This window comes from Callithrix jacchus, chromosome 7 (assembly GCF_049354715.1).
Source record: "Callithrix jacchus isolate 240 chromosome 7, calJac240_pri, whole genome shotgun sequence".
Taxonomy (NCBI): domain Eukaryota; kingdom Metazoa; phylum Chordata; class Mammalia; order Primates; family Cebidae; genus Callithrix; species Callithrix jacchus.
Window position 1 is genome coordinate 81,706,649 of NC_133508.1, and position 13,709 is coordinate 81,720,357.

Sequence of the window (13,709 nt, forward strand, 5' to 3'; positions counted from 1 at the left end):
GTACCTGTTCTTGAAGACCACTCAGGGCTATAATCCTAGCACTTTGGGAGGCTGAGGTGGGAGAATGCCTCAGGCCAGGAGTTCGAGAACAACCTGCTTAACATAGGGAAAACCCCATCTCTGCAAAAAATTAGCTAGAAGTGGTGGCATATTTGTGGTCCCAGCTACTCAGGAAGCTGAGGTGGAAGGACCACTTGAGCCGAGGAGGCCCAGGCTGGAGTGAGCCGTGATTGCACCATTGCATGCCAGCCTAGGCAACAGAGACCTAAACAAAAACCAAAAATACTGCACCTTAGCTAGGGGGCTGGGGGCAGGGTAATAAAGATGCTACGGACTTGACTTCTGTCAACAACCCTGACTTGGCTGGTTTGTCAGCCCTCCCAAATCTCTGTCTTCTATGATGTCAAATTCTTCTGCCCAGTTGGTTCCAGAAGTGGACTTCCATCCTCCAAATCACCATATCCATGCCAGAAAATGCCAGGAGCTTCTGTTTGGTTTCCCTTTTCTGGGCAGTGGGGCCCTTATGTCCCTTGCTCAGCTCCAGATGTGTAACTGTGCAGCATTTGTCACTGAGAAGCCCTACTACTCACACTTAACATTAATCTTCTTGGCTCCTAGCAGGGCATTAACGTCGATTTCTCTTTCTGATCCCTGTGCCTAAGCCCAGGGCCCAATAAACACATTCTGAAGGAATGAATTCATCTATTTATTCAACTTTCCAGTATGCAAGAACTTCTTTTCATGGAGTGTCATGGAGGCCGTGAAGGGAGAATGGTCAACTGGGGTAGGGGCATGCATAGCTCTAGGAGCAGGTTTGAGGTCCAGGCTTTAGAGTTGGGGAAAGGGGAGCTATTACAGATTTCAAAAGTACATAATTGGCCTCAACCTGTGCAAAATCTTGGGGGTGAAAGAGCAGATGGAGTCAGGCTGAAGTGATACAGAAGTGATGAATATGGAGAGGTCGTGTGGTAGTAAAGAGTTCACATTGAGTGGATGTGGGTTCTAAGCCAGGGAAGGTGGTGGCACTTTGTTGAGACTAGGTTGGAAGAACAGAGCTCACATCTCCAGTATGGAAGGAGAGGAGGAAAAGAGCAGTATGTGAGGGCAGGTGCTCAGCTACTGCTTCCTTCTTGGAGCCAGGTGACAAAGGAGTTTAGCCATCACTCTCTGCCCATCCCAGGCTCCCTGCTTGGAGATGGCCTCCATCAACCTTCAGTGTTTTTAGTTTTGAGTCATGGCTGAAGAAAGCCAGAGAGAAAATAGGAGAAAAAAGGGAGCTGAAAATGGAGGCAAAGTCCACGTGTTGGGGACCTAGATGGCCCCCTTCAAGTAGCTCAGGCCTGGCAGCTTATGCTGGGCTTGTGGAAGATTCCCTCTCAAGAAGTGAAATATCTCGGGAAGCAAGCCCCAGCACAGGTAGGGCTTGTGGGTCTGTGGGGCTGGGCCACTAGTGTTCACCTGACCACACCAGCTGCCCCCATTGCAACTGCACACAGGAGCAGGGCACACGGAATTTTGCCAAGCACGTCAGCTCAAATCATGAAAACAGACTCAAACTGGGGCAGGGAAGGTGTCTTCGCCCTGGTCAAGAGGGACCTGTGTAGTTCTGCCGGGCCCACAGTCTGCGGCACACCTCACTCTTCCCAAGGGCTCATGTCAGTGTCGATGGCCACACAGTTGTAGGCTGCGTAGCGCAGCTTCTCCTCGCATACCTTTGCACTGCAGGAATGGGGACTTGGTCAGACCCCTCCATCACTACCAGGGGTGATGAGAATCCCCTGGGCCCCAACTTTAGCCTAAGAAAAAACTCACCTGGCATAATGTGGCAGGAAGAGGGTGCTGGAGCAGGTGGAAGACTCAGGCAGTGCGTCTGTGGTCTCATAGCTGGCGGCATTGAAGGACCATACGTCAGGAAGATGTGTTGGGGCACACGTGTTGTATGTGGGGAGGGAGGACAGAGGGTGGCCACAGCACCTTCAGGCCTCCCTCCAGCACTCACCCCAGCTTGTCGGGGTAGATGTAGATCCGTGCTGGCAGGCGGCTGCGGCCTGTAACAAAGCGCAGGAAGCGGCTCCGGTCCTCTGGAGGGAGAAGGAAATCAGTGCCCACCATCAGGGTGGATGGTGAGGGAAGGTCTACAACTTCTACCCTGCCTCTGTGTCCCAGCAGTGGAGTCCAAACCCAGATGTCACCCTGCCCTCCTCCACTGACCATTGGTGAAGTTGTTCAGCGCCTCCCAGAAATACTGCACCCGCGTGTCAGACGGCTCAAAGTCCTCAAACCGGGCTAGTGGAGATAAGGCCAATATTCATTCCTGGGTTTCATCCTGCCCAGTCCTTGAGCCCCAATCCCTGTGCTGTGCTGCCCTGCCCTGCCTCGCCTTGGGGAACTCACTGAGCTTGCGCAGAGCATCCACAGTGACCTCTGGATCCCCACACACTTTCTTCTCCAACTCTTGCCAGGTCAGCAAGTCCAGCACAGCCTGTGGCACCACCTTCAGCAGACCTGCCTGCATAGCTGCCACCTGGGGAGTGGGTAAAAGTCTTGGCTGAGGAAGAGGGCACAACTCCTGTCTTACACTGTGGGGCATCTGTACACTCTGAGCAGCAGGAAGGTGGCACTGAGGAATGGTGGGGGCCAGATTTCTTGGAGTACTGGTGGCCTACACGCTGCGCTCTAGCTCCCAGGGGCTGGGTCTCAGGAGGGGCCAAATCTCTCTGTTCTACTGGCCTCTGGGTACTACCTGCTCCTTGCTCTCCTCTAGCCGTGCTTTCTGGACCAGTTGGATGAAACGAGAACGGTCCTCATAACCCACAACGATGCCTGCACCCCCAGGGATCAGCTCCACCACCTGTTGGTCACTCAGTACAGTGGTGAATGTTAGCTCCTTCCCAAATTTGAACTCAAACGTCTCCTTGTCCATTCCATCCATCACTTCCAGGAGCTTCACCTGGGGGTTGGAGAGAGGCAGGGAGACAATCTTTTCATTGTGGAGACGGTCCCTGTCTTTCCTCAAGATGCTCACAGGCAAGCAGAGAGAGCCAGGCAAGGCAGTGCCCCTGCAGGCAGCAGGGAAAGAGGGTATCAGCAAGGAAGGAGCTGTTAAAGCATCAAGACAACACCTAATCAGCCTTGGAGGCCAGAGGAGGCATCCTGTGGGAAACAGCATCTCAGCCGAGACCCAAATGATGGCTGGGCCATAAGCAAAGTTAGGAGAGAATACATCTTGGAGAAGGCTGGAAAGAGCAAAAGGCCTTAGGAATCTGTTTGGCTAAGGTCTGAACGTAAACCAAGATACAGGTTCATGTCAGGCCTTTACAGATTCTGCATTCTATCCTAAGCCTAGGGTCGAGCCATCAATGATAAATGAGAGTGAAATGAATTACTCTGGCTGCATGGAGTCCAAATGGGTAAGAATGGAGACAGGGACACCAGTTTTTTAGTAAGCAGTTAGCTCAGGAGAAAAGGTGGCTCAATCAGGCAGGGAAATAGTAGTGATATGGGAGAAGTAGCTAGATTACAGAGGGAGACTTAAGACTTTGGGAGGCCAAGGTGAGAGAATCGCAAGGTCAGGAGTTTCAGATCAGCCTGACCAACATGGTAAAACCCTGTCTCTACTAAATATACAAAAATTAGCTGGGCATGGTGGCGTGCACCTGTAATTCCAGCTACTCAGGAGCCTGAGGTAGAAGAATCGCTTGAACGTGGGAGGTGGAGGTTGCAGCGAGCCAAGATCACGCCACTGCACTCCAGCCTGGGCGACAGAGCGAGACTCTGTCCCAAAAACAACAACAACAACAAAACAATGTGGGGACAAAGGAGAAGGATGATCCTGTGGGCTTTGGAGAGGAGTGGGACATGGCGCCCTTCTGAGGCAGAAGCCCTAGAGGGGAATAGTCTTGGGAAAAGGTAAAGAATACAGTGAGCCTGAAATGTCATCTTGGGGCAAATGTCCAGGATATAGATGCATATATGACCCCAAGCTTAGGAAAGGCTGGGGCTAGAATTCAGGATTTTAGGGGTCATGAGTATAGAGACAGTAGTTGAAGCCATGGGAGTAGACGGGATTGGAGAGGGATCTTTTGTATGGTGGAAGAACAAGGTACAGAACAGCCTTAGGGAGGACCAACCTTTAGGGACTGGGCAGAGGAAACACTGGTTCCAGGTCCTACTCACCAGCACAGAGTCCACAGCTGGGAAGTCCTTGCTCCAGCTCACCTCCTCACCAGAAAGCTGCTTCCACACAAAACCAGGCAGGGCCAGGACCTGTGTGACAAACACTCCCCACTGACTTCTTACTCTGAGCTGCCCAGGTTTGGCTGGCCCCTCCTTTCAGGGGCCAGGGCTGGTTGGATGGAGGTATGGATAAGGCTACTCACCAGGAACTCCTTGCCCCGAAGGGCAGCCCCCATCAGCTGTCCAATCCATTCATACTTGGCAAAGTCTCGGCAGGAGGGGTTGGGCACATACATGTCCCGGGCCTCACCAGTGCCATTGCCCTGCCCCAGAGACAGAGCTATCACCCTGACATGAAATACACCCTACTCTCCTACCCCAAAAACTTCCCTAAACATTTTCCACTGGGGATCCTAAATGATCCCTCTAAATGTACAGTGGCTCCTCCTCTCCCTGTCTGCCCAGAGGTTGCCCTGAGCAACTCAGTCCCTCCTCTGCCCGCTTTCTCACTCAATCTGGCACCTGAGAGGTTTGCAGTGATGAAAAGGGAGATTACCTGGTTGGCTGTGCGCACAAAGAAGGGCAGAGGCACAGGGGTATCTGCCGAGCTAGGGCACAGCTCTTCTGACATATCTGCCAGGCTATCCCGGAAACCACCCCCTGAAATGACAGATGCCCTCAGCTGGGTACTCAAGAGCCCAACTCCCATAATGGGGTAATGAATAGGCCCCCTATTATTATTAGCTGGTGAAAATCCTCTATCACTTTAATAGGGCAGCAAGCAGGACCCTTGTCATCTTCCCTCAGGGCCTCACCTTGGTCAATGATGCCTTCTGCAATGAATTTACACTCCCACCACTGATCATAACGCATGGGCCACCTGCAAAAAATGTGCGCAGATCTGTCATCATGTGGGGCCAGGGTACAGGGTAATTCATCAGCCCAGAGACCACTGGGAAAAGCTGTCATGGCAAGGGGTGCCTGGAGCAGTGTGTGGTTGTGTGTGTCCGGAGTAAGTCCTTCACTCTCATGCCATACCTGTAATCCAGGGGCTTTTCATATTTGTCAGAGGGCTTGAGGCCTTCATATACCTGGGGGCAAGGAGGAAAAGGGAGTCATAGGAAAGTATGTCAAGACCTGGCCCCATACTTGCCCAAAGACCTTGTTCAGGTCCCTCCTGGCCTTGGCCCTTGACTGGTCCTATTTCAGTCTGACCCTAGGTGGTCCAGACCTGGGTGAAGACCGCATTCTTGCAGGCAGGGTCTCGAGAGGGGCAGGCACGGTGTTCCATGGCAAGGCGGCGGTTGATGTATAGGCGTGGCATGAAGCTGGGCTTGCTGCTCTCCGAGTCACGCAGGCACTGAGCCACCAGGCCGGGCCGCTGGCGGGACAGCAGTAGGAACTGCTTCACTTGCTAGTGAGGAGAGGTGGTCAGAGCAGGATGAGTGGCAGTCAGCCTCTGTCCAGGCCCTGGAACTTTCCTCTCTGCCTGTATTCAATTCTATCATTTCAGTCTAAGTCTAGTCCATCCCTGTCCTTGTCTCCAGTCCCTTCCTTAGTTCAGCCACCAGCGGGGGAGCTTTTTAAAACAACAACAACAAAAAATCTAATATTGTCATTACCTTGCTTACCACCTTTCCAATAGCTCTACTACCCTGGGACAAAGTCCTTGCTTCACAGCCTAGCCCACAGGGCCCTCTGCAACCAGGACCTGCCTCCTGCCCACATCCTCCCACCCTCTTTCCTCTGTCACACTCATGCCTTCCTGCGCACTTTTCCCAGGTCATCTTGAACTGCTGGTAACTCCCACTATGTACCTATCCTGTAACCTGCCCTGCCTGTGCTGTCAATAGCCCTTGGGCATTCCACACACTCATATGGGGAACAGCCTCCCAAATACTAAATTTGGACCATTTGTTCTGACTTTCTTCCTATGTTCCCAGACCTAGCAAAGGTCTTGCCCTAGAGGTTTTAGGAATTCTGCTAAAGAATGAACAACTACATGAGCAGGAAGGCGGAATGCACTGCCAAGACCAGCACTGGGTGGGTTGGCTCACCTTAATCTCACTGAAGGTGCCCAGTGTGTGGTCCCAGGCAGGTACCAGGTGGTGCAGGACACTATCGAGGATCTTGATGAATCTGGCATGGGTAGGTAAAGATTGACTACAGCTTAAGTTTGGCATACGTGTAAGATCCCCAACTCCCCAACACACAGGGACAGGAGAAGACAGGACCTGGGGGGTACTCTGGCCCTTGAACAGCCTACACTATGAGACCTTGGGGACTTCATCCATGCACACACGCAAGGCTCAATGTAGGGGGAAGGGAAGGGCCCACAGGTCCAGGACCACAGCCACCTCTGCAGGAGGACAGCTCTGCGGTACAGTACTTCCGGGTCGGTGCCTTCCAGGCGTGGATATCGCACCAGACAAGTCGGCTGGAACAGGTCTGCATTTAACCCTAGTTCCCGCTGTCTAGACGACTTGATCTTCACTCCTCGGAGACGAACATCAATCCCATCATCTAGGGGAAGGGGTCAGAGTGAGGTCATTTATGGCACCTGCTGCCTCCTTGCACCTCAGGCCTGGGAATGGCTCCTTGGATGCTCAGCCTTTTGTCACTCTTAGCCCTTAGTAACTCAGGACCTTGAAGATGACCTTCTACCACCCAATTCTAATTTATCTATTCCTGCTGATTCCTCTGTCTACCACTATAATGGTGGGATGCCTAAGGGTCCCAACTCAGTTCCTCTTCCAGGTGAGCCCAACCACCTGTATGGCTTTAAGGTAGGCCTACACCTGGCACGTCCCACCTAGCTGAGGCTCCAAAGCTTCAAATCCTGGAGTTAGTTCAGCATCACCTTCACCCCAGCTCCAAGCCCATCCTCTTCTTTCCACACTCACTGTCTGTTTGCCCCATCTCCACACTGGGCTCTCTTTCCCTCCTTATAGTCTTAAGCTTCACCTCGGCACTCCACGATGCGAATCTCGATGATTGGGAGGTGGACAGTCATGTCTTCCAGGACACAGACATCCCCGATCAGGGTCCTGAGGAGATGAGTGTGAGGCACTGCAGATACTCCCTGTCTCAAGCCTTCAGAGATTGCTGGAATCTCACTCAAACTTAGGCTTCCAAGCTGGGCCAGGCTTGGAACACACCCTACTTCCCTCCCCAGGCCAGCCTGCTCACTCGTCAATGCTCACGTCACTCAGCTTCTTTAGGTTGTCTCCTTCGCCCCCATAGACTACCACCCGCTTAGGCATAAAGTTGTCATCTGTGGTATCGACCGTGAGTAGCAACTTCCTGAAGGGTCAGAGTGTGAACATGGGTCTTTGTGAACCCACAGTCACATGGCTCACCCATCCTGTCCTGCCCAGAGCCTACTCACTTGACAATGGTGCCCTTCTTCATGGTAAGCCGTACCCAGTGCTGGCACTGGGACCCATCACTCTCCCAGTAGGTATCAGCATTACTGTCTGTCAGGCAGGACACATTGAACTCCTCCTGGGCAGGGGCAGAGAGGTGGAGTCAGCAGTTACCCTCCCTCCCTGCGCAAGGCTTGTGCTCTGGGCCAGGAGCATCAGAGAGAAAGCATAGTGAAGCTGGGCTAAAGAACAACTGGTATGGGATGGGGGGGCCGGTGGGTGTGTAGGGGTTCCTATATACTTCTAAGATGGGGAGCTGAACTGAGTGTGGCCCGTGGACACTCTGTTTTGGTCCTGGCCTGGAAGTGGAAGTTCTTTCTGGATCTAGCCTTGAGGGGTGTGACTATATTTTGCCTGGGGTGGGAGGAGCCCCAGCACCCACCGTGTAGGAGGAAACGTCTATGCTCTCCACATACTGCTTCACGCTACCAAGGTTCTCATCCTCCTTGCCCAGGTGGTCATACAAGAAGTGGATCAGGTCCTCGTCGCACTCGTAGGTCCATGTCGGGGGTACATAGCTAAGCAACCCCAAGCCCCTATTAGACTGGGCCCAGAAGCAGAGCTCCTTCCTCCCCACCCCATTCCATCTCACTCACAGTAGCCTTTGTACAGCTTCTGCGTATGCCTCTGCAGGCTGAGGTCTCGATCCCAGGCGATGTGAGTATGTCAGGTCCACCACCTGTTCCCACCTGTGGGCAGAGAGTAGGGAGTAGGATGGGGAGGCATCAGCAGGCAGCAGGACATTAGCTCCAGGCCTTCTCCAGGGCACTATCTCCCCGCCTCCAGACACCCCACCCGAGCCCCCTTCACGTCCCGCCCCTTACTGTTCTTAAGGCTGCCTCGGCTCCAGTATCCCACCCACCCCAGGCTGTGGCTGAAGTGTTCCCAAGCCCTCCTGGCCCCGCCATGTGACATGTGCAGGACCTGAGCACTGGCCGATAATCCACGCCAAAGAGCTGCTGCTGCCGCTGGAGGTGTTCAGGAGTGTCGATGGGTACCAGGCGGGCTCCGCCCTCCGCCGGGCGGCACACCAGCAGCCAGCCTTCCTGCAGCTCGCAGTCGCCCAGGTGCTCTGCCAGCTGCTCCTGCCGGGACGCGCCGGATGGGCGCAACTGTCAGGGAACTGCCTAGCCGCCCGCCCTGCCCAGCCCAGGGCAAAGGGCACCGAACGCAATCCCAACTCAATACAGGGGAGGAAAGGGAAACAGCCAGAGGTTTCTCTGGTCCAGGGGGTCTTTTACAGGGTCCTGGGCAGGGCAGAGCGCACCTTGGTCAGCTTCACCCAAAGCCCGTGGCCATTGCACAGCTCCTCGCCCGTGGTGCGCACGCAGGCGCCCCGCCGGAGCTCGATGCTGTCGCGAGCGGCGCGGAGGGGCCCGGAACTGGTAGCTGGGGCTGGGCCTGCGGCGCCCACACGCAGCCCCGAGCCCTCTGCCTCCCACACGGGCAGGAGCACGCGCGACGGTCCCGCCGGGTCCTTGTAAAGCTTGTAGAGCACCTCTCGCGGCACGAAAGCCAGCGCTGCCGGCAGCGGCCGCCCGGCGCGGAGGTTCCGCGCTGCCTCCGCCAAGAAGCGCACTCGGCCCAGCAGCTGCCGCGGTGACTCCAGCGCCGCGCCCGGGCCGGGACCCGCCATGACGAAGTAGCGGAGGGCAGCGCCTAGGGGCGACCCTGCCTGGGGAATAGCTGGCGCGACTGCCGACTGAGCTTCCCACCACGCCCTGCCCCGCCTTTGGCCAGCCTTACCGTATGTTCTGGACAAAGCGCGCCCCAGCTCTCACAGTATTGCCCTGTGTACTCCTACACTCAACCATATTACCTACCTCTGTGCCACCCTAACCCAGCCGACTAAACCCAAGATCGGTGATTTCTACCTGATTGATCTCCCTTTCTCCATTTCCTTGCTGCTACCGTTTAATTTCTATTGCTACTACCCTTATTCAAGTCACCATTCTATCTAACCTGGATCATTGCAATAGTCATTTTTCTGGTCCTTCGGCCGGCTGTTTTTCCTCCCACCTCCAACGAGTCGTTTTAAAATCAGCTAGACTCCCTGTCCTATGGATGGTGTGACTAAAATGTTTGAGAGAATGGCCCTTTCTCCTGCCACTGACAGGCGTTTTGAGTTATTTGGGTTGACCCTGGTTGTCACTCCTAATCCCAAGACCACTGGTGATCATTATTCATTTTAATGTGATTGCTGATTTCTGTTTCCCCAGAAGTCTTGTAGTTCCTTAAATGCCGAAGCTGTCTTGAGCAGAGAGCTAACCTCTGCACCTACTACAGGTCCAGGCTCTTAATGGGTAATATAAGTACATGATGATTTCAGTTTCCTGTACAGCCTGGTTCCATCATCCTCAATATGCCTGGTTGGATAAGACTGTTAAAATCGTGAGTGGGACTTGCGCCAAGCCTCCGGCATACTCAGACCATCAAATGAGAACAAATACTTCATATCACTGTAAGATGTAGTTATAGCGGAGTTCTTTCTTTTGGGCGTTTGTTGTTGCGTCGCTACAGCAGACTTTACGGTGAAAAAAGGTAGGGGTCCTACGGGCGGCAGCCAGGGCAGCCCAGGAGCTGTCGCTGGAGTCTGATCATGTGATCTTCAACATGGCGACGCCCTTAGTGCCCTCCAGAAAGGGGCGGAGCCTAGACCAGGGAGGCCGGCTCAGATTCAGGTTAAATTGAGGATTGAGCTCGCAGTTACAGCTAACCATGGAAGCGAACGGGTTGGGGTGAGTTCTCCAGAGCACGCGGTGTCAAATTAGCTGGGCGTCTAATTTGAGCATTTCAACTCAGGGCTCTATCCGTGTACTCCCCTTTCCCCACCCTGGAGCTCTCTCAACGTGAACTCCGTTAGCTGGGATCCTAAATCCTAAAACCATGGATTTTTGAGACCTTCATCCCAGGGGCCTTAATTCAAGGGATGCTTCAGAATTTCCAACCAGGATTTCCATTCTGGGACCATCAACTTTGATCTCTCTTTGACTATCTCCCACCCTGGGGAATCTGTCAGCCCATGAACCAGCCCACTGATAACCCTGTTTCTGAGACTCTAGTCCGAAGACCCCCAGACTATCCTTACTGGGCCTTCATTCCCTACCCCCAGTCCCTCTAGTTGCTTCGAGCTTGAGAGAGTAAGTACTAAGTTGAGAGAAGAGGCCCCAGCGCGGGCCCTTCTAGCGTTTGTGCACCACCTGATAGGCAGAGAGGCGGCGGAACGGGTGGCCTGGAGGAGGTAGATAGCGGTCCTGGACTGAATCGGCCTTATGAACCTGCCCTTTCCCCAACCTTCAGCCTAGCATACTGACACCTACCCCCACCCCCCACCTGATCGCCAGACTTAAGGGTTTTCCGGAGCTGAAGAATGACACATTCCTGCGAGCAGCCTGGGGAGAGGAAACAGACTACACTCCCGTTTGGTGCATGCGCCAGGCAGGCCGTTACTTACCAGGTGAGAGTCAGGGCCTGAAAACCTAGATAAAACTTAGGAGGGTGAAAAGTTTTCGAGGGGCAGGGAAGGACTCTGGAGGGCCTCAAGGCTGAGCCCCGTCTTCCCTCTGTCTCCAGAGTTTAGGGAAACCCGGGCAGCCCAGGACTTTTTCAGCACTTGTCGTTCTCCTGAGGCCTGCTGTGAACTGACTCTGCAGGTGAGGGGTCCACAAAAGAGGGAAATTATGCCTTCACCTTGTCACCTAGCAACCTGTCTCCTGTTTCTTACAGCCACTGCGTCGCTTCCCTCTGGATGCTGCCATCATTTTCTCCGACATCCTTGTTGTACCCCAGGTACCCACTCAAACCTGAACCTGAAATATAATCCAAGGACCCCTTGAAAATCCTATTAGTCCAGTGAAGTTTCAAAATAAGCACTTATCCTAACTGGATGGAGGGAAAAACTAAGGTTGAAAGAGATGAGTTTGGCAGTTTTATTATTTTCCTTCTCCTGGAATGGGCTGAACAGAATCTTTCCTCCTGGAGTTCCATTTTGGGAACGCAGATGTTTTCTCCCCATCCAGGCACTGGGCATGGAGGTGACCATGGTACCTGGCAAAGGACCCAGCTTCCCAGAGCCATTAAGAGAAGAGCGGGACCTAGAGCGCCTACGGGATCCAACAGTGGTAGCCTCTGAGCTAGGCTATGTGTTCCAAGCCATCACCCTTACCCGACAACGACTGGCTGGACGTGTGCCGCTGATTGGCTTTGCTGGTGCCCCAGTAATGTGGGACAGGGCAGGGACTGGGAGCATGGGGAGATCACTCTGGCAGATCTGGGGTAGACAAAGGAAGGAAGTAATCAGTCTGGCTTCTGCACTTATGACACCATCTTTCTATCCTTCTGTAGTGGACCCTGATGGCATACATGGTTGAGGGTGGTGGCTCAAGCACCATGGCTCAGGCCAAGCGCTGGCTCTATCAGAGACCTCAGGCCAGTCACCAGCTGCTTCGCATCCTCACTGATGCTCTGATCCCATATCTGGTAGGACAAGTGGTAGCTGGTGCCCAGGTGAGTCCTGAGAGAGAGACAAATAGGCTGGAATTTGGTCTTTAAGGACCAGAAGCAAGAGTGTCCTAAACCTGAGAGGGCAGTCTTAATGCCAGGCATGAAAGAACCTTGGCCTCCAGTAATCTAGCTGAGCAGCCAAGCTCATGCTAACACTGGCAGTGGGGCTTAATGCTCTGAGTATTCAGAGACCAAAGCTAGTGCTGGGATGTAAAGAAAGTATAACTTACTACTATTTTTATTTTATTGGAACTGGATTTATAAGTTCAGGCCGTATCAGGGATTGAAGCCATCTGGGGAAAATTGAGGTGGATTTTGTATGTGGGGCCTGACGTGCTTCCTCTTTGTGTTACGTTTCTCTTCACCATACCCTACCTGTAGGCATTGCAGCTGTTTGAGTCCCATGCAGGGCATCTTGGCCCACATCTCTTCAACAAGTTTGCATTGCCCTACATCCGTGATGTGGCCAAGCGAGTGAAGGCCAGGTTGCAGGAAGCAGGCCTGGCACCAGTGCCCATGGTGAGGACTGGGATGGGTTGAGTGAAGGTGAGCCTGTGGAGCTTTCAGGCTAAGTCCTGCATGGACTGGAGTGACCACTGGAGGGCAGCGCAGAGGTACAGCCAAGAAAAATTAGTGGTGGTAGCAAGGCCCTCTGTAGCCCGGGATCTGCTTTTTTGCAGATCATCTTTGCTAAGGATGGGCATTTTGCCTTGGAGGAGCTGGCCCAAGCTGGCTATGAGGTGGTTGGGCTTGACTGGACAGTGGCCCCAAAGAAAGCCCGGTAAGCCATGGAAGGGTGAGGCCTTGAGGTTGAGGTGAGGGTGGGGAGCTGCCATGTATGCAGTTACTAGAATGTGGCACTGGCTTTGCTTCCAGGGAGCGTGTGGGGAAGACGGTGACACTGCAGGGCAACCTGGACCCCTGTGCCCTGTATGCATCTGAGGTAACAGCCAGGGCCTCTCTGCGTCTTGAGTTTCTGTGCAGTCCTGTGGATATGGTTGTATTATTCTGTGTGTACTTTTTTAATGCCTGTCTGTCCTCTTCTACACTGTATGTACAACATAAGCCCTAGCAAGGCTGGACTTTTTGTTGCTGTTCATTTGTGTTTATGCTTCATGCCTGGCCCATACTAGGCATCTGATAAATTTTATCGAATGAATGAGTTAACACTGAGTAGAAGCATGCCTATATATGCATTTGTCACTAGTATGTATAGGGAGGACAGAGGCTTCCTGGCCCTCTTGTAGCCAGTGCCCTATTGGTCCCCCAGGAGGAGATTGGACAGCTGGTGAAGCAGATGCTGGATGACTTTGGGCCACAACGCTACATTGCCAACCTGGGCCATGGGCTTTATCCTGACATGGACCCAGAGCACGTGGGGGCCTTTGTGGATGCTGTGCATAGACACTCACGTCTGCTTCGACAGAACTGAGTGCATACATTTACCCTCAAGTACCACTTACATAGATGATTGATCATTTCTAGGACAATAAAAGTTTCAGAGTTGAACTATTGTGTAGTTTTGTTTGTGAAAGACTTGCCCATATCCTCAGTTCCTTCTTAGCCTCTGTTCCTTCCCTGGGGACTCTCTCTATATCCTCTTCA

General features: G+C 53.3%; 2 protein-coding genes across 6 annotated transcripts; one reads left to right on the forward strand and one right to left on the reverse strand.

Moving 5' to 3' along the window:
• Window positions 1-693: 693 nt before the first annotated feature.
• Window positions 694-9,305, reverse strand: HECTD3 (HECT domain E3 ubiquitin protein ligase 3). Its single transcript, XM_002807001.7, has 21 exons — window positions 8,869-9,305; window positions 8,526-8,686; window positions 8,198-8,290; window positions 7,984-8,119; window positions 7,565-7,680; window positions 7,366-7,479; window positions 7,141-7,223; window positions 6,534-6,699; window positions 6,234-6,315; window positions 5,408-5,590; window positions 5,215-5,267; window positions 4,992-5,056; window positions 4,733-4,836; window positions 4,380-4,499; window positions 4,177-4,266; window positions 2,744-2,950; window positions 2,395-2,524; window positions 2,212-2,286; window positions 2,000-2,081; window positions 1,813-1,884; window positions 694-1,719 (listed from the first exon to the last, which is right to left on the reverse strand). Exons 1-21 carry the CDS (start codon window positions 9,235-9,237, stop codon window positions 1,635-1,637), a joined length of 2,586 nt encoding a protein of 861 aa, XP_002807047.1. The 5' UTR covers window positions 9,238-9,305; the 3' UTR covers window positions 694-1,634.
• Window positions 9,306-10,255: 950 nt separating this feature from the next.
• On the forward strand, window positions 10,256-13,613 carry UROD (uroporphyrinogen decarboxylase). 5 transcript variants are annotated; one of them, XM_002750749.6, is made up of 10 exons: window positions 10,256-10,339; window positions 10,946-11,058; window positions 11,175-11,254; window positions 11,328-11,390; window positions 11,621-11,818; window positions 11,946-12,107; window positions 12,486-12,623; window positions 12,785-12,885; window positions 12,981-13,047; window positions 13,375-13,613. In XM_002750749.6, the coding sequence occupies exons 1-10, from the start codon at window positions 10,320-10,322 to the stop codon at window positions 13,534-13,536; spliced, it is 1,104 nt and encodes a 367-aa protein (XP_002750795.2). In that variant the 5' UTR covers window positions 10,256-10,319; the 3' UTR covers window positions 13,537-13,613. The 5 variants fall into 5 exon arrangements, with proteins under 5 accessions (XP_002750795.2, XP_035107155.1, XP_078187683.1 ...); XM_035251264.3 differs by lacking the exon at window positions 11,175-11,254 and having other exon boundaries at window positions 10,902-11,058; XM_078331557.1 differs by lacking the exon at window positions 11,946-12,107.
• Window positions 13,614-13,709: the final 96 nt, after the last annotated feature.

Coding starts and splice junctions, on each gene's coding strand:
- UROD (XM_002750749.6), top strand. CDS start 10,320: ATGGAAGCGAACGGGTTGGG. Junction 11,255..11,327: donor GCTGTGAACTGACTCTGCAG/GTGAGGGGTCCA, acceptor TGTTTCTTACAG/CCACTGCGTCGCTTCCCTCT. Junction 11,391..11,620: donor ACATCCTTGTTGTACCCCAG/GTACCCACTCAA, acceptor CTCCCCATCCAG/GCACTGGGCATGGAGGTGAC.
- HECTD3 (XM_002807001.7), bottom strand. CDS start 9,237: ATGGCGGGTCCCGGCCCGGGCGCGGCGCTGGAGTCACCGCGGCAGCTG. Junction 7,480..7,564: donor AAGAAGGGCACCATTGTCAA/GTGAGTAGGCTC, acceptor CTGACCCTTCAG/GAAGTTGCTACTCACGGTCG. Junction 7,224..7,365: donor AGTGACGTGAGCATTGACGA/GTGAGCAGGCTG, acceptor TCATCTCCTCAG/GACCCTGATCGGGGATGTCT.